Source organism: Pholcus phalangioides, unplaced genomic scaffold (assembly GCF_987345545.1).
Source record: "Pholcus phalangioides strain wild (caught in Gottingen) unplaced genomic scaffold, Ppha-v1.0 ptg000019l_1, whole genome shotgun sequence".
Lineage (NCBI taxonomy): Eukaryota > Metazoa > Arthropoda > Arachnida > Araneae > Pholcidae > Pholcus > Pholcus phalangioides.
The window spans coordinates 7,719,801-7,742,692 of NW_028301612.1; the positions used below are offsets into that span (position 1 = coordinate 7,719,801).

At 37.3% G+C, this 22,892-nt stretch overlaps 1 protein-coding gene across 1 annotated transcript in view; it reads left to right on the forward strand.

Moving 5' to 3' along the window:
* LOC149071181 (gonadotropin-releasing hormone receptor-like) overlaps positions 1–16,146 on the forward strand; it is a 36,432-nt gene extending 20,286 nt beyond the window's left edge. The window contains exons 2-3 of the mRNA XM_089248173.1: positions 5,315–5,498; positions 15,002–16,146. Of these exons, the coding sequence (XP_089104299.1) occupies positions 5,315–5,498; positions 15,002–15,522 (705 nt within the window). The 3' untranslated portion in view covers positions 15,523–16,146. The remainder of the gene's footprint in view (positions 1–5,314; positions 5,499–15,001) is intronic.
* Positions 16,147–22,892: the final 6,746 nt, after the last annotated feature.

The following is a 22,892-nucleotide window of genomic DNA, read 5'->3' on the forward strand; positions in this document are numbered from 1 at the left end:
AAATGCCCCATTTACCCCATGAAGGCTATTTTTATAATTTTTAATTTTTTATAATAATTATGATTACAGATACAAATATTAATTTCACAAATTTAGTCATATTAATTGTTTTTGCTCCTATGTGAAATGTTTTTTTATTCGCTTTAGATTTTTTGCAGCAGCCCTTTATTGCCTATCCATTTACAATTTCGGAGAGCGATTTTACGCATAATTGACAGTTTTTTACACGTCTGGCAACTTTTTTTGGTGAGAGGGATTCGCAATATCGCGTAGAATATAGTCAAAAAGTAATCATAATCATAAAATAAGATATTAATTGTTGAAAATATGTAATTTATTCTGGTTGTTTTCAACGATGAAGTTAAAACAAAATCTTTATTTATTTATGTAGTAGTATAAATATTTGCTCTCTAATATTTTTTTTGCTCTATAAATTGCTCAATAAATTTTATATTTGCTCTATAAATTGCCGAGCTCCCCGTTAAAAAGTCTCGCCGCAGAGAGCAACAGGTCTACAACGTTACAATTATTCATTAATTGCACTTCACTCACTATGAGTTTAGAAAAAGACTTAGTTTAAAAAAATTATTGCAGATGGCAGCACTACACTTAACAAGCATTACACAGAAACAAACTTCACGGAAGGTTTACTATACATACACACATATTCCAACATGTACCAATTTGTTAGAAGTTCCGCAGAGGAATATGGACGAGGTGCATGTCTGGTTTAGTGGTAGTAATTTAAATAAATAGTGTTATAAGATCTTGGTGCATTTGCATGGTTGAGAGAAGATTAATAATATGAATAATATTTATATTAATCCATAACGAAAAATTAAAAACAAAAGTGTATGTATATTATGTATACTATGTATACAAAAGTGTAGTTATTATTGATGAAATAAGAGATCAAAAACAAAGGTAATCTTTGTATGTAAATGTTAATGTGTTTATTTATTGTATCTAAAGCCTTAAACATTCGATAGTATCAAAATCTTGTTTGTAGGAAACGTTGTTTTGACACATCGAAAGCATGAAAGGAGCTCCAGAGTGAAATCATCGGCCTGAGATGGTTTTCATCTATCACATCCTTCAAGGATGTTTTTCGTTTTCTAAATCGGTCCGTGAAAGATCAATTTAAAAAAAAAATTTAATGGAGGAAGGGGAGAAAAAAATGTTTCTTTCAGATGAAAAGCCATGTCATCGAACCCGGATGCATTCTTCTTCTTCTTCTTGCGACATTTCTGATCTCCATACGAATCAGTCGAGTATTTATTCAAGTTCAGGAAAATTCCTATTACATAACAAGAAACTTTCTCGATTTTCAAATGATTTTATCCTTTAAAAAAGCCGTTTAATGAAAAATAAGAAGAAATTTCTGAAGCCTTACAGAATTAAAATTTTTATACGGTCCTTGGCATAAGCGGTTACAGGCTCTTTGAACGGGGGGGGGGGTCGATAGTAAACGGGGCCACCTCCACCCTCCCTCCTATGGTTACGATACAAATTTTTTGAGGGGCAGGGCAGTGATCGCCCCTATCGCCTTCCCCCTATACCCACCTATGATCTTTGGGTCCTGCAGGTGAATGAAATAAACAATTTTACACCGAACGTTAAATGTTGGAACGTGTGTATAATGCCGGGCGTCTACTACTTAACCGGACATGCACCTCGTACACATTCCTCTATAGAATTTCTAACGAATCGGCACATTCCGGAATATGTGTTCTAATGTATGTGTGGCCCTTAACGTATTCATGTTGTAGAGTTGCGTTTATTCATGCATACATTGCAATGCAAAAAGTGAGTGTTGCCATTCAAATTAACCCGCTGTGTGTAACCTTAACACACACAGGGGGGCTTTGATTTTCTTCTCATTGCGTTGCATCTCTAACGTTTTATTTTTCTTTCCTCGCTCTCTCGTGCGCATACTCTGAAACACTTATAGCTCTAATTTCTTTTGCATTCGTTAATTTTTTGCGGCTTCTAGGGTTTCGTATATATATATATGCAAAATTTTTTAATTACCCAATACATATATGATTGGAAAAATCGATCACTTTCACAGCCGTATCCCTCACAAGAAGAGGGGCCCAAAGGGAAATCCCCCGAATGGAAAGGGCCCCCATAAAAAATCCTCAAAAAATTATGAAAAAATTGAAGTACAGTACATTCATCTTACCCAGAAACACATGAAAACAAAAAATTTGCGGTGGAATGCAATTATTAAAGCCACGGAGAATTGTTAAAAATGATAACAGTTGGCTGTTTATCACCTCTCGCGCTTCTTGGCGATATCTAGACATAACTTCTTTTCCTTCTTTCCCCCCCCCCCCATAAACTCTCTCGCTCTCGGGTAACAGTGGAACCTTGATTATATGACGTTCAAGAAACCGAGTCTAAAAGCCAAAAGGGCCTATTAATGTGCTAGTCTATGAAACTGAGACTTTTTAAAGAAAATGAATTCTCTAACACGCACAGAGGCTCACAAATATTATAAAATCCAATGTGCTTATTTGCATCTTCAAATATGTTATATAAACAATATCATTTCAATAACACCTGAGGGGAAATAATTAAATCGTGCATTTCAAATCACTTAAAGAAATAAAATTTGGGGCGGAACCTTACTTTTTTGCGCGGTACAACATTGAGTAATAAATTGCAACAAAATCCGAAAAATTGCAACAATTATCGACTTGCGAAAATTTCCTATCTTGGACTCTCATTTTTTGCAGTAGAGGATTTGCAACCAGCAGCTTGGTCTGTGTTTGTTTTTGTTTCTCTGCTTTATAATCGTTTTCAAAGTTGCCACAGGGATATTCAGCTGTTGTGCAAGATCGATTTTCGTCATGAATTTAAAATTCTTGTCGAATTTTTCCAAAATTTCCAGTTCTTTTTTTTTGGAGAAAATCACTTTTCGTTTTGTCGACATTATGAACGGCGGATTTGGCACAACCGGCAAGCAAAGCGCTACAACGGAATAAAATTCCTCAGGAAATGATCGAAAGAACTTATTGTGTATGTGTACCATATGTGTCTTTCATCGGCAGACTTGTACCTTCCAAATGCTTACAATATGTGGGCTTTCTTACCCTTTGAGGATAACGCTGAAAACATTAGGGGAAGAAAAATTCTGAAAGGCGTCAAAACAATTGAACCCCGTTTTTTTTGGGGCTCACTACGTCTGCGTATTCTCAGAAACACGCAATAAACAAATCTTTTAAGAGTCCACTATAAATGACCATCAGCTAGCTCACTGTCTATTTTCGTACATGTCAGCAATCACCCTAAAATTTATGGCTTTTGCGGTGGCAATATCTAAGAACTGTTGCAGCAACGCATTTTCGCCACATACAAAAATTGTGCATGTTTGATAGACATTTTTTCAAAAGATTCGGTATGCGAGTAGAAGTGAAAATCTCGAGTGATTTAGGTTTTGTGACGAATAAATGAATTATTTCAACTTAAAATGTATAGGAACCAATTGCGACGGAATCCAGACGTGCCGTATAACCGAGTGATGTATAAACGAGGTTCCACACTGTGTATCTCCCTCTTTTTTTCTTTCTTTCTCTATCTGTACTGTACCTAATAATATGTCGTTTGAATGACGTCATTCTAAGACTCTAGGGTTATAGGATTGCGGGATTTTAAAATTCATTCCTGGCCTCCATTGGCGTTCAAAATATTGATATTTAATTTTTTTTGAGCGACCCATAAAAACTCCGCTGAATAGGTTTATATTTTTGAACATAATTAAACGAGTAGAGTTGGTGGTAATTTTTTCAAAACTTTTTGAGGATGACACCTTTGGACACCTTCCTTGTCAGTTTTCGTTTCCGTATTTTAGCGTCGGAGCCGGTTGATTACCATTGGCTACCCTGATACTTCAAGGTAGCACATTAGTTGAAAAGTATTAGAGCACTGACGGCACGCATCTGATCCAAGATAACGCCCACTGAGCCAAGGTGGCAAGAGCAATTTCAAAGTAATGAGACACCCCTTACTATGTAGACCTGAAGAATACCGGCACCAAGTCGGTGTTCTTTTCTCCGACTTGCAGAATTGGAAACCAGCCACCATCATATTTTCACCCTTTTACCGTTATTAGATGGGGAATTCAGATCCCTGTTGAAATTTGCGGGGTATCTTCACAATGATTGGGAGAAACGAACGACGAACCTTATCTTTCAATACACAGACTGAATGCAGCAGTAGAAAAATATTTTTGCATTTGATGAAAACTAAGATGGAGACATATTGATTGTTTGTAAAGTCATTTGCATATTCTATCTATTGGCAGAATCTTGAAATCGCGCGATTTACGAAGTTCCTACCGTCCGCTATTTGAAGCAGCTTTTCTGATTCATTCCGAGTTGAGAAATTTCAATAATCCCATAGTTTCTGTTAATGAACTGAATAGGTATTATGCATGAGTTGGCAAATTACTCGTCGTGCGAATGATGGAGGCTGTAGTAGTAAGTACGGAAGTTGTTAATTGGATATACTGGTATAATAACCTCTGTAACATTCCTAATTCACCTTTAATTACGTCACACAGCCACGTTGATTCTTTTTTAATGAAGAAGAAGGATGAAATTTCATTTTCTATGACAGGCTAATATTTCATGAGAAGTAATTGATGACATGGTTTCATGAAAATAGGAAATATAATTTTTTTCCGCATAAAACGAATGGAAGGCACTATTACCTACTTTGAATCAGATATACAGGGGTGTTCCATAGGTCGATAATACATGTCAAGGCAAACGAATTTAGCAAACGGAACCTGGGCGGAAGGGGGATCACAAATGACTTTTATGTTCAGCGCATATTTACGTGAAATTTAATCCACTTGTGCGAAAAGAGGGAGAAAAAAAATCAAGAATTAACCCTGGGAGTGAGAAGAGAAAAATGAATTCACATCAGGATCTGTTCCTCATAAGTTCGGGCCCTGGGCACGTGCCTCGTTCGTCCATGCGAGAAGCAGCCCTTGCGCTGTTGTGACTGAAAGAAAGAAATGTCCCTCTAATTTCTTATGGATGTAAGCTTGGTTTCCATATTTTGGCGACTTCTGACTTCTAAAGTGGGGTGCAGAATAGCATAATATAACAGTACTATCTCCCGAATGAGTAGATTGTGATTCTGGGGTCCCTCAGAGAAAATATCTGTCTCGACTCGCGTTAACACCATCTCATTTTGGCGGTCGATTTCTTGGACACCCTGTAGATAACGGAATGAAATGTGGTTGGTCTGCACGACGTTGTATTTGGAAACCATATTTGCTTAAATTATTGTATATTTCTAGTTGGTGATTTTCCGTGTCCAGAAAGGTCCATTCATTGAAGATTTCTACCAGTGCGTCACTTATGGATTCTACACTGCTGAATGGCAGGAGCAAGTCTATACGACCATCAGCCTCATCCTTATGTTCCTTCTTCCTCTCTGCATACTGCTGTTCACATATATCTGCACTTTCTGGACAATCGCAAGTATGCGACTTTATGAGTATTCAATGTTTTTATTGTGTTGTGAGTCTGTTTTTTTTTGTTTTTGTTTTTTTTACAAAATATGTTATTTCTACGTGATCCATGACAAGAAGTCGTACTACTATGCATTGCGAACTGGAATACAATACTATATGTATATCTCCGATAAATAGAGTGTATATGGTACGAATATACATATAGTGAATATAATATGAAAACGCAGACAATATAATTGCACAACCCTATCAGACATTAATAAAAATATATGAACTATTTACAATAAATGTATGTACGAACACGCGCACAGTCATTTCAAGCAAAAAGAAAAGTGCTATTTTAAATTTAATGATACCAAAAATAAAGTAAAAGAAGACAAAAATTTAAGAAGATACTATTGAAATTAAGAAAAAACAAAGAAATTAGAAAAAAAAGAAAGAAAACAAAAATTAAGAAAACGAAAAAAATTTTAAAAGGTATTAAAAATTAAAAATAATAGAAGAAAACAAAAATTTAAGAACGTACTAAAGCTTAAGAAAATAAAAGAGAGCAAAAATTGAAGAAGATACAGTAAACTCTCGATAATCCGGCCCGTCCAGTAATCCGACTTTTTTTTAGGCTGGTTTTATTCGTGCATAGAAGAGTAAAACATGTCGCTTCATGTGTGTGTATGTGTTTATATCATTCAAATGTATGTTTATAAATCACACATGCTCCACCCATTTCTCGCCGGCCGAATTTGGCCTGCGATCTCAAACTTAATTTTGAGTGAAAGTGAACTAAATTACACATTTACAGACATATTTACAGCTAAATTGCACATTTGTCTGCATTTCCTTCATCTTTTAAGGGTATGTAAAACATTAACAAACACGATAAACATTTCCAGATCACTAAAGTGACCCTCGTCACATTCACCGAGTACTTGAGTGACCCGTGGCATTTAAGGGATCCCGGCATGTTAACAGATGACTCGAATGATACCCGGCACAGTCCCAGATCATTCTAGCGGCCCGCAGCACCTTTCAAGATTGCTTAAGAGGGCCCTCCCCGGCACATTAACAGCTCGCTTAACTGATCTCCAGCATATTCACAGATCACTGGATTGACCTAGTACTACTACAACTACTAACCACACGTGTACCTCGTTCATATTCCTCTGAATATGGATGAGAGGTGCATGTGTGGTTCAGAAGTAGTAATCCGACACACCTTAGTCTGATATGTGCCGGATTAGCGAGAGTCTACTGTACTTAAAATTGAGGGGGGGGGGGAGGAAATATTTAAGAAGATACAAAAATACTTCTGACCACCCTCATTTGAAGACCCCCCATCATGACTTCTTTTAATGAATACGTATTGAAAGGATTAATGTATAAGAGACTGCAGTTGAACTTTATGGTGCAGTGCCAGATTTTAGGCTGTTTTCACATTTACGAGAAGCTTTCTAACCTAAATAATTGTCTTTAGAAAAGAAAATACCGTACCCGCAATCGAAGCGCGTTCAGCAAAGACCAGGGGGTGCACAACCTCCTGCTCACGGCCCAAATGCGGCCCATGAAAAGTATTCAGTAGAAAAGTATCAATACCCCCCACAACCCGCTAAATACATAGGCTAACCATATTTCCTTCATGAAAATAAGAAAAATCAGGATCCATACGGATATCGCCAATTATCCCCAAAACAATTATGAAATGCAAGTAAAAACGCGGATTACCAGTCAATTTTTTTTTTCAATGACAAGTACAGTTGCACATCTACAGCTACAATTGATAACAAATCGCCAATGGCGTTAAATACAGCGCTACTACTACTATTATTAATGATGAGTGCATTCACCTCGTACACATTCCACTACGGATTTTCTAACGAATCGGTGCATGCCGAAATGTTGTTCTGAGTGTATGTGTGCTTTCTAACGAGTTTTATATTGTCAGACTTGTGCTTGTTACTATTTATTACTATTGTGCTTGTACTTGTACTTGTTACTATTTATTACTATTGTGCTTGTACTTGTACTTGTTACTATTTATTACTATTGTGCTTGTACTTGTACTTGTTACTATTTATATTTTGTAATCCATAACAAGCAAAGCCTCGTTGAAAATAAGGAAAAAACGGGGCAGTTTATATATATATAAATATATTTGCGACGTCCAAAATTACGGGAATGCATCGTAAAATACAGGTCACAACATCCTTCCAGACCCAAGCATTGTTTTTTTGGAGTTTTCAAAACGTTTTCGCATTTTTGATACTGAAAAAATACATTGAAACACACACATAAATGCCATCAAATTTTTATTTTCTTAATTTTTCAAGTTTTTTGTGAAGAAGTAATTCACTTTATTCAAATGTTTTCAACCGAGATGATGCAGGGTCAATTCCTCTTCACATGCAATTTTTTCCAGAATTTTATTGCTAATTTTTATGTAATAAATAGCACTTTCCTTAGTTACTTTTTTCCCTCGAGGCCATCTTAAAAACCCCTATAAAGTTCGACCAAAAGTGCTGCATTCCGATGGAAGCCTAAAAGCTCATATTCACCCAATTTCAAACTCAAAGCTTACACAATACTTTAAATCAGAGCTTAACTCCCTGAAGTCAAAAGAAAAAAAAAATTACAATGAGGAAAAAAAAAACCCACATATTTTTGGCACCAGGGTCCGAAAGGGATATGATCCCCCTATCTTATACAACTCTGTAGCCCGCGAGCGACAAAAATAACATATCTAGCCCGTGGACTGAAAATGCTGTGCACCCCTGGTAAAGACTGCACTTAAGCATGCGAAAATACTCAGCAGAGAATATGTGCTGATCTGAATCTATAACAAAATATAAATATCAGAATACAACACTTCCTCCTGTTGCTTGCATAGTAGATATATGAAGGGTTGTGTGTGTGTTTTTTTTTTTTGCTGCGAAGATATATTTTTGGAAGGAGAGAAAATTCAACTGCCTCGGTGGGAAATCGAACCCACGTCCTTTCACTAAAGCGGATATCTCAAGCTTTCCTTGGAGCTCGTGTGCACTGAACGGGACCGTACATGGATGGTTGGACTTACTCAGGCCAAAGCACACAATTGCTGACGATGCCACCAGGTGGCGACTTATCCGAGGATGATGTCACTCTCCACTATCCATACAAAAGTTGTTTTTTAACATTTGATGCAGATATATTTTGGAAAGAGAGACACGAGCTCCAAGAAAGATTGAGGTATTCGTTGCCTCTGTAGTCTAGTGCGTGCACCCGAGAAGTGAAAGGACGTGGGTTCGATTTCCCGCAAAGGCAATTGAATTCTCTCTCTTTACATAAAAATTCATCTTCACAATAGCCTATTGTTAAAAACCTTTGTATGGTTAGCGGAGAGTGACATCATATATCCTCGGATAGTAGATATACGAAAAATTACGACTTTTTGACATGAATACGTCTTTTAAATCACCTGGTGCTACTGGGTGAATTAGTAAAAAGTTGCTTAGCGAAATCATGTAAACTCTCATGTCTCACTAAGTATTCAATGCAGATAAATGTTTTTAGGCCCTACGGGTTAGATCTCGTAAGGACAAATACCACTCAAATTATTCACAAACAACGTATTCGCGTCAAAACTTGCGGCCGCGTCCATGATACAGCTCACACCAAGCTAGCTCACGTCACGTGATCCATTAAAAAATTAAATGTTATTGGCGTCAAAAGTAGGGGCCGATCACAATTCAACTGTGTACAGTGCACGCGCACACCCACGCACAGTATCTAAGTTTATACCCTATTGCACTTGTTTCTACAAAGGGTGAAAGTGAATCAATCTGTTATCCTCGCACATCTGAGAGAGAAATTTTCAGGATCTACCATAAAATAAATCGGAAAACAAGAAATTTATTTACCGAGTTGGTCGGGTGATATATTACATCCTTTTTCTGTGAACTTGGAAATATCGAATTGGATGAATTCCAGATCAAAATGATCAGGTATACCTAAACAAGCTTAGAATTGATTTGTTCTAACTTTTAAAATCTTTTTTTTAAACAAATGTTCATAACAAATGGGTTTTTACGGGCTGAAAAGAGCTGTCATAAATTTTAGTATTCACTTAAGGGGATTGGTGCACGCAAATATTCCAAAAAACACATTTTCCAATTTTTCAATTTTTAACTACTATGAAATTTTTTGCCTCTAACTGTGTTTGAGTTTTTGTTCTACCTGTAATAAAAATATTTTTAAAGTATTTTTACATTAACTGCTGGCAGGCATTCCACATGCTAATGTTTTTCATTAAAATGCGTTTTTCTCAAAACTATGTTTATTGCTAGATAAGAAACATTTTTCAAACACCGCTCATTTAAATGTCATGAAACTTTGTGTGTCTCTCAACACTGTAGTGTTACATACTTTAACAGGAGGATTTTTTATTAAAATTATTTAAAAAAAATTTTATGGCACAAAATATGGGAAAATTTTGATGATTTTTGAAAAAGTTGCATGTTGGTGGAGTTAAATTTCGATTGAAAAAACAAGCAACAATTAAAATCCCAAAAGCTCGCATGTAAGTATGTAACATTATAATTGTTGAGAGGCACACAAAGTTTCATGACATTTGAATGTGCGATGTTCCTTATTTAACAATAAACATATTTTTTAGGAAAAACGCATTTTAGTGGAAAACATTAGCATGTGTAATGCCTGCCAGCAGTTAATGTAAAAATACTTTTAAAATATTTTTATTACAGGTAGAACAAAAACTGAAACACAGTTAGACGCAGAAAGTTTCATAGTATTTAAAAATTGAAAAATTGGAAAATGTGGTTTTTGGAAAATTTGCGTGCACCAATCCCCTTAAAATTTCCCCAACTGAAATCGTCGATATCATCAGAGGTTTGTGGATCTTCAATGTTATCTCCGGGATAATTCAGCGAATAAATTCATTGTAGGGTGCGAATGCGAGCCGATTCCTGCTTTTAAAGTCTTCCACAGAGACCAACAGACTCCCCCATCCCCCCCCCACACTCAATGGTGCAAATATTCAATTATACAGTGTGGTTTTAAATAAACTGACAATACTCAGACGTATGTAGCACACATTCTAATGGAGGCATTTTGATGAAACTCGTTATATAGGATACATGGACCATGGAGAAAAGAAAGATTCAATTTAAAAAAAGGTTAAATTTTTGACCACCAAGTGAAAAAGTGTTTTTCTTGAAGGTAACGCCGATTTAAATCAGCTTGATTTCAGTCCTGATTAAAATGACGATTTAAATCACAAAATTTAAATTTTGTTTTTTATTTGCATAACTTCAATGATATTAAAGTAAAGTAACTTGGTATATAGTATGCATGCTATTATTATGTGTTAAAGTTCGTGATTTTAAAAAAAAAAAGATCTTTGGAGCAAATATAGACTCGAACTTAATCCCTAGATACTGCAGAGAGAAAGCTGCTCTATTTCTAGATTTTGTGCATGGAACAAATTTGCAGCAAAATATCAGGAGTCGAACTTGGCACTTAGTTAAACTGCACTAAGTATTTTCAATACATTAGAATGTGGCACTAGGGTTCCCCCGATGAAAAAAACAAAGAAATTATCTTTTTTAAAGCATTCAATTTTATGACCTGATTGTTGATTCAAAATAGATGTCGTACCGACATAAATACCATTAGACTTTAGACATTTTCATTCTTTGTATTCTTTGTATTGAAATTTCGTGAGTTTGCATTTTTTTCACCGAATCTCATTAAATCTGTGAAAGAATGAAAATGTGTATAAACTATTGAGCAACCTCATGCAAGTTGGAAACACATCCACAAATTGCGCAAGAAACAATCTTGTCAATTGAATTTGTTTATTTGGTTGATGCTGAAAGGCTCTTTGGTTGTACATCGTGTGAATTGAGATACCTGCACCATATGTGTAATACTGAATTGCCACCAATCATTCACTTTAGTTAGGGGGAGGAGCTCATAAATAAAAGAACTTTTCCCTACAAAAAAAATGTTAATCCATGAAATGAATTTGGGCTCAACGACCTTTCATGTAACAGAAACACAGATTTTTGTTGTTCGTATTTTTCGCTTGTAGTTCGTTTGCAGTTTATTCGTTGATACTTAACTGAATTTGAGTGATTAGGAGAAAAAAGCAGTGCTCTGATATGAGAATATGCATTCGTAATGATTAACAAGGTTTGTTTATTAATAAGCAGTCAGTTAATTTTAATGGTAAAAATCCGATTTAAATTCACAAAGATCTGATTCTTTAAAAAAAAGATATCATGATTTTCTCGTACCCTGGTTCTTTTTATCGCAGTTGTCTTGAATGAAATACGTCCACCACAACAGGTGCTACATAGGTCAGAGTAGTATCAGTTTAAGTGTAAGCAGAGTAGTGCCATTATACATTTGAGTACTGTCAGTTTAATTATACTGACGCTACTCCGACGTTTGTTGCGCTCGCTGTGGCGGACGTATTATATAAAAATAATTACGAAGTTATCTTCTTCTCTTGGTATGACCATGGGAAAAAGATAACTTCGATAGAAAGTGCCACTTTTTCACCTGGTGGTCAAAAGATGAACTTTTTGTTGAATCTTTTTTTTCTCCATGGTCCCCATATCCTATGTAGAAAGTTTCATCACAATACCTCCTTCAGAATAGGCGCTACATATGTCTGAGTAATGTTTATTTGTTTATATAACCATTCCCTACTTCAATTTTCATTTTTTGAAGTATAGTTAGCAGCACTAACTTCCCCTGCATCACTAGATACGCACGCACACTGTTAGGCAAAAGAACTTCACACTTGGAAAGAAGCTAAAACGGTTGTGAAATGTCAGTTATGGCAATGAATCGAGGATGTGCTCTGACTAGACGTTAAATGGTCATGCCTGTTGTACGGCCGTGTGGATACCAGGAAAGATTTCGATTGCAAAGACTTGCGTCGATTCTCACCATAGTGGCACTAACAATTTACCGCACACCAAATCTTGTCATATCGTCATATATCAATTTACTACCGATAGAGTAGGGTCGGAAATGAAGCACCATCTATCGGTGGTCGCCTCAGGTTCGTCGTTGTCTATAAAAAGACATGTTGTCTATGTTCTTTCTCCAGGATCGAACTCGCGACTCTGACGGTAACCTTCAAGGTAGTGGACGAGCATCTTTCATGGTACTTATACTACTACTATTAAACCACACATGCACCTCGTCCATATTCCTCTGCGGAACTTGTAACGAATTGGTACATGTTGGAATGTGTGTGTGTGCGTATAGTACCGTATTTTTTTTAAACTATGAGTTTTTTCTCAACTCATAGTGATTGAAGTGTAATGAATGAATAATTATGCCGTTTTTTAGCCATGTCGTTCTCTGCGGAGCGACTTTTTAACGGGCAGATCGACTCATATTCGCGCCTCGTTGTTGGGAACCGCAGAAAACCAATTTCAGCCGGCCAGCACTGCGGTGACTATGGGGTTTGAACCCAAATCCTCGCACGGTACTTATATAGGGTGCCCCATAAAGACCACCCAAACTCTACACAGCAGATTCTTCGCTTTGAATACATAAAAAAATGACCAAAGAAACTGCACCTGTACGACCCATAGTTTTCGATAAACGTTCGAAAGAAAAGTATGACGACATATCCGGTGCAATGAAAAAAACTTTATTGGAAACATGAACATCGGTATTTGCATATGTTTACATAGGAAGATGTTCAAAACGCATGCGCGGCGTAGAATGACGTCAAGCCCTCGTTTGATATAGCACCGGATATGACGTCATACTTTTCTTTCGCATTTTTCTCGAGAACTATGTGTCGTACAGGTACAGTTCTTAGGGCATTTTTTATGTATTCCAAGTGAGGAATCTGGCTGTGCAGAGTTTGGGCGGTATTGATGGGACACCCTGTATAAATATGGAAATTGAGGCACCTTCAACCTTATCATTTGCAATATAGAAGGCAGATGGCCCAGGTTCAAACCCCACCGTCATCGCAGTGATGGTCGGCTGAAGTTGGTTTTCTGTGACTCCCAAATTCAAGGCGCAAATGCTGGCCGATCTCCCCGTTAAAAAGTCTCGCCACAGAGAGCACCAGGTCCACAACGATATAATTATTCAATCATTGCACTTCACTTATAGTTAGAAAAACTGCTGGCAGATGGTGGCTCTACACATAAACAAGCATTACCCATAAACAAAACTTCACGTCCAGGTTCACAACACATACACGCACATTTGAACATGTATCAATTCGTTAGAATTTCTGCAAAGGAATGTGAACGAGGTGCATGTCTGGTTTAGTAGTAGTAGCATTTTGTGGAACACAAAACACGTATTACTCTGACATAGTTACGTTAGGACTACACGCAGGAGTCTATTGTATAGGACTATATATACCTGAACAAATTTTCCCGGCATGCACCAATTCATTAGAAGTTTCATCTCTCGTTCAATTGAGGATAGCAGTAAAAAACGTAAAAAATTGTTGGTATCCTGCATGTGTGTGTACGGAGCGGTGCACACCCAAGTGATACTACCGTGACATCGACACAGATTAGTTAAAAACCTGAAGTCAATACCGGTTTCATGTTTTTAACCAATCCATGTCGATGTCGCGTTCGCATCGCTTCAGTGTGCAGCGACCCTTCTGTATGTATGTATCTGCAAAGTGATTGTAAATTCATGGAACAAACTTAAAGAAGTCATATAAGACACCTAAACGAGCATTTTTGATCATAAAATAAGTGGTGGAATCACAATAGCAAAAGCGGTACAGGGTGTTTTTAGAGAGAGTACACCAAAAACACATATCATATTTTTCCGATGGATTTGCTGCGATATGCACAGGCGCCGACTTGAGGAATAACATTGAGGGTGCTGAAGGTTGCTAGTAGTCCCGTATATACGGGACTCAAGCGCGTACGCAGGAGAGAGAGAGAAGGTGCATTGCATTGTTTTTCAGAAATTATTGGGGGACTCAGCCGCCATACAAAATTTATTGGGGGAGGGAGCTGAAATGGCCTCAGCCCCTAGGTTCTGATGCCTATGGCGATATGTGCTATGAATATCCGAAAATGCATATTCATTTTCGGATTGGGTTGGAGTTTGTTATATTGGTGCCAGGAACATCAAGGTTACACTGTGCCAACCAATGGTGAAGCGGTAGAAGGAGTTATAGAATACGTGGACTTATAGAATAAGTAGTAATAGACGGTAGAATTTGTGTTACACTAGGTTGTGTTATGAGAAGGCCTGCCGCACTGCAACACCCTCTAATGGTCGATTGCACTTAGTGCAGCAAGTCCGTCAGAAAAATAAGATATTTACTCTTGTGGCGAAGTGCTATTGTGCTATCACTGTCTGAAAACGCCCTCTACAGCCTTTGATATTGCGATTGGACCGCACATTCCATGACCAAAAGATGCTTATTTAGTAGTCTTATATCACCTCTTGAAGTTTGTCCCATGAAAATAAAATCACCCTGTATGATTCTGGATCTCTTTTTTGCAGGAAAAGAAAACGGTATCAGTGTCAAACGTCTTTCCATCATGGACGAAGCAAGAAGAAAACTACTGCACAAAGCGAAAATGAAAGCCCTAATGATAACAGTGGTCATCGTTATGGCATTCGTTATCTGCTGGACTCCATACTATTGCATGATGGTCATATTCATATTCCTCGACCCTGACGAACAACTCAGTGACGAGCTTCAGTCCGCCATCTTCTTCTTCGGTAGCTCGACGGCGATGATAAACCCTATAATATACGGTGCGTTTCACCTCAGAAAGAGCACTACGGTTAACAAACCTAGGAATAGTAGCGGCTCATCGAAGGCCGAGAATACGGTGATGCTTGTGACTTTCAGGAGAACCAGAGGAGATCCACGTAGGGTAGCCGCTGGCACCAACAACTTTCTCCATCCCTGTTACGGCGATGGTGCTCATTCCCCGCTCCATCGGGATCTCAGTTATTCTTTGAGTTTCGAGTCGAAACTCAGTAACGGCGGAGTGAAATCGCTAAAAAGCTTCTGATTCAGCAGTCAGTGTCGTGATATAAATGTCAATTGAAGACCACCACATAGCTTTACGGTCAAACATTGGTGAGACACAACTATTCAGAGTTATCAAATTTAGATGTCGGAATGGTCAAACGCTGTTCAAAAGATATTTCTCTTGATAAAACAGCTCATTTGTGTTCGGCCAGACCTTCATGAAAAACTTGTAACTCTGGTTAGCGAAGACATCCCCTTCAGATTTCTTTGCAGTGAGTTTTCGTACGTTATTCAAGAGATGTTCTGCTGCGAGACGAATGTCGACGGGTTCAATCGGTTGAGCCCCCTCATCATAGGATGTATAATCACTGGACTAAGCGGAACGATAAAAAAGCATTATAAGTGACAGGTGTGATCGTTTCTTGATCGATTTCATCTCAAAGCGATCGATCTATGCGTCTGAAAAAAACATACACCAGTGCCGAAAATTCCATGCCGAGTTCCGACGGGCAATGCTTGAATATAAGTTACAAGGACTACATCCAGGTGTGCCAAACCACTGGGCTGTAGGACCAGACATGGTCCGGGCTCTGTGTCGTAGGGATATCAGCCCTTTGGGGTTGGGGCGGACGAACTGAATCGTTCCGTAACCAAGATACGAAAATACCGCTGTACTGGTGCTCACACCACATGACCGTGCCAGTTCTGATCCTTGTTTCAGTACTATCATTTTTGGATTACTGAAAATTTTTTGTTCTGCTTTCATATCGCATTGCTTTTAATCTTGACATATATATTATTGACTCGAAAAGTTGCTCTGTCACGCTGATTAACACGTGAGCATAAGGGGTCTTTTCGAATTTCGAACTAGGGCGGATTTTCAACCTCCACCGTTCAGCTTATGCTAGAGATACAATTTTTTTTGCAGAATCGGGGGGGGGGGGGACTGTTTCCGCATGCACCTACCCCTTGCAAATGCCCCCCCCCCCCGAAAAATGCTACACCAAATTTTTTTGAAAAAATATTGATGTTAACAATTTTTTGACCAATTCTGTCATATCAGTTTGTTTTCTTACTCATGTATTTGCATACACTGCATATTCACGACGTATAAATACTTCTGGAATCTACAGTTTTTGCAGCGGACACGACTTTATTTGGAGATACAGGGTTTATTCCATGATTGATACGTTAGCAAGTGCGAGAGACAATTTGCAGCAACAATATTCTGTGTAATCTTCTAGGTTTTATTTCTCTTCAATTAAAGAAAACAATGAATCTGGACAGAAGAATATTGACAACAGCGGAATCTCTTCTGAACTCAATAAACATCAAAATGTTCATTGGGAAAGTATGTATAAGGTACCTAGGCTATCACATCCTAATTAAGTAATATTGAATATTAAGCTATAAAGTTTGCCAATTCTTATGAGAAGACTTTTCCAGAATCCAAATCTCAATTACAATATTACAAGGTGTCTACAACTGAAGTTGGCATGTTCTGAGCTGCATTAACTAACCATCAGAAAATTGTGAAACTTTAGAAGCGTCTTAATAAACACACGGAAAAAGTTTCGGAAGTCTTTCTGAAGAAATTACAGAATAGCTTTCGGTGAGGAATCGCCGTGTTCGTAAATGCTTATTAGGTTATAGAATTCGGTTGAAGAAATGAGAATAAAACTTTTCTGCTCCGGAAAAACGTTAATATTCCTAGCAAGGAACTTGAGCTGTTTCATTTCATGTTTGTGAAAATTAGTATGCATAACTATCGTAGAAAATACACCCTAATGAATGTCGGAAGCAAGGGTCTTCAACCCGTGGCCCGCGGGACAAATGCAGCAATTTCAGAACTACTGAAAAAAATAATAATTTCAGAATCATTAAGAGTAATTTTAGAATTGTTAACAGTAATACCGTAGTTATGAAAAAGTTAAACATTTGTGACAAAAATAATTTTATAACTAATTATAATTTACAATCAATGAAAAAATAATTTCGGAATTATTGAAAAACAAGTTACGGAATAAAAGAAAAATAATTTCAGAATTATCGGAAAAAATATAGAATATTAATTAAAACAAAAAGTAATAAAAAATATCGGAATCAGTGAAAGAAACTATTTCATATATAATTTAATAAAAGACAAAATTTCAGAGTAAATAAGTGTTAAATGATTAGGGTGGCCCTGTTTGATAACGGGAAATACCAAGTTATGAATTGGTTGCCCACGGGCTTCTTGGAAAGTTTTAATTTGGCCCACAATGTTTGAAAGGTTGAAGAGATCACTCTCCTAGAGTTTCATAGATTTCTGTGCAGCTCAGAACACGGAGAATCACGGACACGTTGTGTATTGCGCAGTTAAAACACCACTGAAAATATTCGTGAAAAAAAATGTCGGTATGTTGCTCCATCCAAAGTAACAATGGCCGTTTTTTGGAAAGTAAACGGTGAATTGAATTTTAAGTCTTTAACGTGAAAAATATTTGCATGCTCATATGGCATCTGCGCGCACTAAATTTAAATTTACTGAGCATGGATGTGTCCGAACATTTCAAAAACATTTTATACATCTTTATTATTGTGATTTTTATTATTGCCACAGCCATTTTTCAACTTACGAAACGACTTGAAATTCCTGAGATGAGACAACAAAGTACTACGCACATCATTCTGACGAGAACTGTGGCAGACGTTTGTTGACGATAATTCACTAGTTATCTTTGTTTTTGATGTCTTCTTGAAATATGGCATCTCTACTCAAAATACCCAATTCTGACATGAGAAGCATTCGGAACAGGAAGGAGTATGCATGGTATATAAGTATGCATGCACATGTGAACTTGAATCAGCTTTCCGTCATTTCCCTGATTTCCAAGCTGTGATTTTAATCTATATTTTGAATGGTTTTCGTAAATGAAATTTTGCAGTTTTTTCATGATTTCTTGAATAAAATCCGAATTGTAACGTGTACGAATCAATAAAAAAATCTGTTTCATAATTCTTTAATTGGCCATTTTTACTCTTAGAACCCAAGAATTAACAAAACAAAATGCAACAATTCAATTTCATGAAATGTCATGCAGAAAAATTTTACATATTGTTATGGCGATCTTATTGTTATCTCGATTTATTATCGTATCAGGCAACAATATTGTTGTGTTAGTTAAAAGTACATTCTTGAAGTTCGGCGCAGAATATATAAAGAAGAGGATAATTGTGGGCACAGCACCATTTACAACGTTGAAGATAGTTTCATTGCTTTTGTGCTTGCCAAAGTTTCTTTGCAATTAAAAAAGGGAGGTAGGGTGGGTCTTACGACATGTGTTAGGTATTTTCAACGGAACCCCAGGTCTCTTTTTTGGGATTGGAACGAGCAAGATACCATGCTCTAGGGTTTTCACCATATGACGTAAGGGCCCATCCGTTGATGCGAGATCAGAGAATGTGGGCCACATTCCGAGGACCTATGACGCGGAAAAATCAATGGATAGGCTAAGAGATTCAAAGAAATGTACTGTGGATTCAAAATGCCATCAAGTTTCTAGCTCCAAAATGGTCATCAAATTGGGAATTAAAATTTATTTATACAAATATTATTTATAATGCATCCAATTTCTGTATTTATATAGGTTGTGGTTTGCCTTTTAAAAAACCCAGAAAAATTGCCATGTACTCTGCAATATGATGTGGAACAATCCTTTGGTGTGGCGTGTTAATTTCTTGAAAAAAAACAACATTTTTATGTGTTTCGAAATGCTTACTGGGAGGTAGGGTGCGTCTTGCGACATGTGTTAGGTATTTTCAACGAAATGACCCACGCCTCTCTTTTGGGATTACAGCGAACAACGTACCATGCTCTAGGGCAGCGGTTTCGCGAGAATTTTCCCCGTTTCTCTTCCTTGGAAAATGAACCCTCCCTTCGCGCGTCAAGGTCACGGGCTAACTCATTATGGTCAGTCAAACAATATATGTTCGGCGAATGTAAGCTTGGAGTTAATAGAAACACGACCGATTGAGACTCTATTAGCGATGTAGTCAAATTCAGTCGATGACAATTTTCTTGTATAGCTGACGACGTGGCATTTACGAATATTGAGCTGGAAGAAATTGGATCCACACCAGTCATTGGGGTTCAATGAAGAGAAGGAAGGTTGCAAATTTTTCATATTTATCAGACCTTCCACCTTTATTTGGGAATTATGCATAATCGCCAGTAAAAGTGATAAATGTAGTGGAATTTAATCACTCTTTATCGAGACGTACTTCCATTGTAACAAAAAACATTTTAACATTGAAATTCATAAGAACCAATTGCGACCGAAGTAAAACGGCGTATAAATGGGAAAGCCGCATAAACGAGTTTCCAGTGCATATCGCACCTCCCCATTAGCGGACACTCCCCATTTGCGGATAAAATGTTTGTCCCATGAGTGTCCGTTACCGAGAGGTTCTACTGTAAATTTTGTAAATCAAAATATTATAAATACAGAATATATCCCTTCCATTTTCCAGGAACGCATTAATCGCAGTGTGGAAAGTCATTATTCCGCATACTATAACGCATTCTCTTCTTTAGCAGTACTAATTACTCTAAATTAGCCATTTAATTGATTAACGATGCAAACATGAACTTCCGGATAACTAAGTATCTGTGCTTGGAAACACACAACCCATGTAATTATCTCGGCTCCTCCTTAAACGTTATCTCGATGCGTATAGAGAAAGATTTTGGGTATCTCATAGTGGTTTTGAAACCGGAACCAACGTTTCGAGAACCTAATCAAGAGACTCTCGCAGATTCATTTACTGTTTAAAGATTACGAGCAATGAAATGGAAAAGAGAGAAAACACGTGTTATTTAACCAACTTAGAAAGTGGAGGGAGTTTCTCTATATTTCTCTACATTCTAATCTACAATAGGACCTTCAACGCATGGCCCGGGGCCACATTTGGCCCTAAGAGTATTTTTCTGTCAAGGCTCCACCGATCATTTTCAGAAAATGGTTGAAACATTGAAAAACTATTAATTCTACTATTAATGAAAGAAATAATTCCAGAATTAGTGAAATGAAAAATTCCAGAATTAATGAAATGAAAAATTTTAGAATTAATGAAAGGAATAATTTCAAAAAATGAGTTTATGGTTATCGAGATATCGGATAATATTATCAAATTTTCTATCGTCAAAAGTTTTTTCTTTTGCGCATTCTGAAGCTAGATACCGTCAATCTCAATTTTCCTGTAAGTTATCGTTATTAGAATACGAGAGTATGTATGAGGCTGTAAGGTGTTCTCCCCCCCCCCCACATTGCTGATAAGCATTTTCGTACCTAATGTCGTAATCAGTAAATAGTATTCGCTGTGATCCTATGTACGTGTTGGAGCTGCTTTTTGCAATGGCTTTCTTATCGTGAAAGCAAATGTATGACGAAAAGAAGCGCTTTCCTTCGGTTCTTGATCAGTTTCTTTCAGTTGACAAGATTCACTTTTTTTTCCCCCGAGATACTTTCTCACAGAAGGGTGTTCAGTCCGTGCATTGCGTACATTAAAAAAATATCGTATTTACAGATACGTATTAAGCAGTTGCGTTCTAATGCATCACATGGCTAATTAACAGAAATGCTAAATTTCAGCAACAACATTTAGCACACGCCCCGTTCAACCAAACGGGATGCATGGCCACTGCACTTGCGAACGGGACTTTTTCGGAAAAAGTTATCATTCGCAGGGATTTAAAGTTATCATCAGAAAGTGTTTTCACAGCATCCCCTGTATATCGGATAAAAATACGTGACGCTACAAATTGCTAGTCGGTAGCCAAAGTTCCATATAAAAAAATCCGATGTTTACTGCAGAAGAATTATCATCAAGGAACATATCTCAATGAATTAGAGCAGTAGGTCTCAACCGACGGCCATATGCCCCTCCACTGCTGCCCTGGGATAGCACTAGGAGGGGGGTCATGGATGAAAATCTAATAAATAGGGAGTCATGCAGGTGATCAAAGGTAGAGGGCAGAGTGAGCTGTAAAAAACCGAAACATATACGTGAAGCATTTAAGTGAAATAGGATGACAAAAGAATCTTTTTAAATATTCTAGGAAAAATAGAGGGTTTTTATCGTAGAATCCCACAACACACTTAAAGTCCGATCAAGAAATTCTCCATATCTTGTTTCTATCTCAGAATGGTGCTCATTTTGGCGTATGTATATCAACCTATCTAAAACAGTTTTCATGACACCTGCTCGTGAAACTCTTCCCCTCAAATTCTCATACTCGATCAATAACGTAACCATATCCCAAGTTTCTCAATTTAAAATATCTGGGTGTCATAATCTCGCCTGACTTGTATATATATATAAGATTGGAATAATAATATCGATTATGTCTACCAGAGAAATGTCTCAATGAACTTTTGACGCAACCTCAAATATTCTATTCGTGACTTGCGACTTTTTTTCTACCAAAATTATATTTCTCCTGTTTTTTCTTATGTGACTGAGGTTCTGGGAACCTCCACCAGGGCTGCAACTAGGGGGAACAGGTGGGTCTCGTGCCCCGGGCGCTGGGCCCGAGGAGGTGCAAATTTCATTTTGAAACCTCTCCTTCAACATTACAAAATCGTGTGTCAAAATGCGCTCTTTCCCCGGGTGGCCAAGCATCTAGTTGCGGCCCTGCCCTCCACACCTCTAGTTATATCGATAAACTGGAATCCAAAATAATTTCGCCCACTTTATTCACGACTGCTGGTCTTATTTCGCTTCCGTTTCCGATCTTAAACTCGAACTATTCACCGACTTATCACTCACTTAGCCATGCTTTTTATAAGATGGGCATCTAAATTTCGATTCGTCCGGTATTCTGATTAAGTCTTCCTATGTTTCCAATACACTTGACAACCCCAAGGAATTAAAACATATTTTTGCCTCTAACCACTGTTTTTAATAAAATGCATTGTTGTATTATTAAAATACATACATATCCTAATTCCATAGTTGAGTGGAACAAACTCCCCTCCACAACTACTAACTTCCCCCACGATCTTTGATTTCTTGTCAAATATTACTAAATATATTTGTGTGAATCTATCGCGTCCGGTTGTATAGGTCTTTGAGAAGGCCAACAATATTGCATACATAAATAAATAATCGGGATTGAACGGCAAAATTTTTTTTTGCGTTTTTGGCCACGATTTTCACAAAACGCACCACTATGCGTGCGCCGTTGGTTAATTTAATAAATACTGAAAAAAATATCACTTTCACCGGAGATAACGCATAATGCCCTAGTGTCCCGTCGTTGATAAACGTGATAAATCGCACTATGGATGATTATTCATGCATGTAATGTACCATTATATCGGGGTATAGCAAAATTTGTTATCATTGTATAGGGGTCTATATTCATCA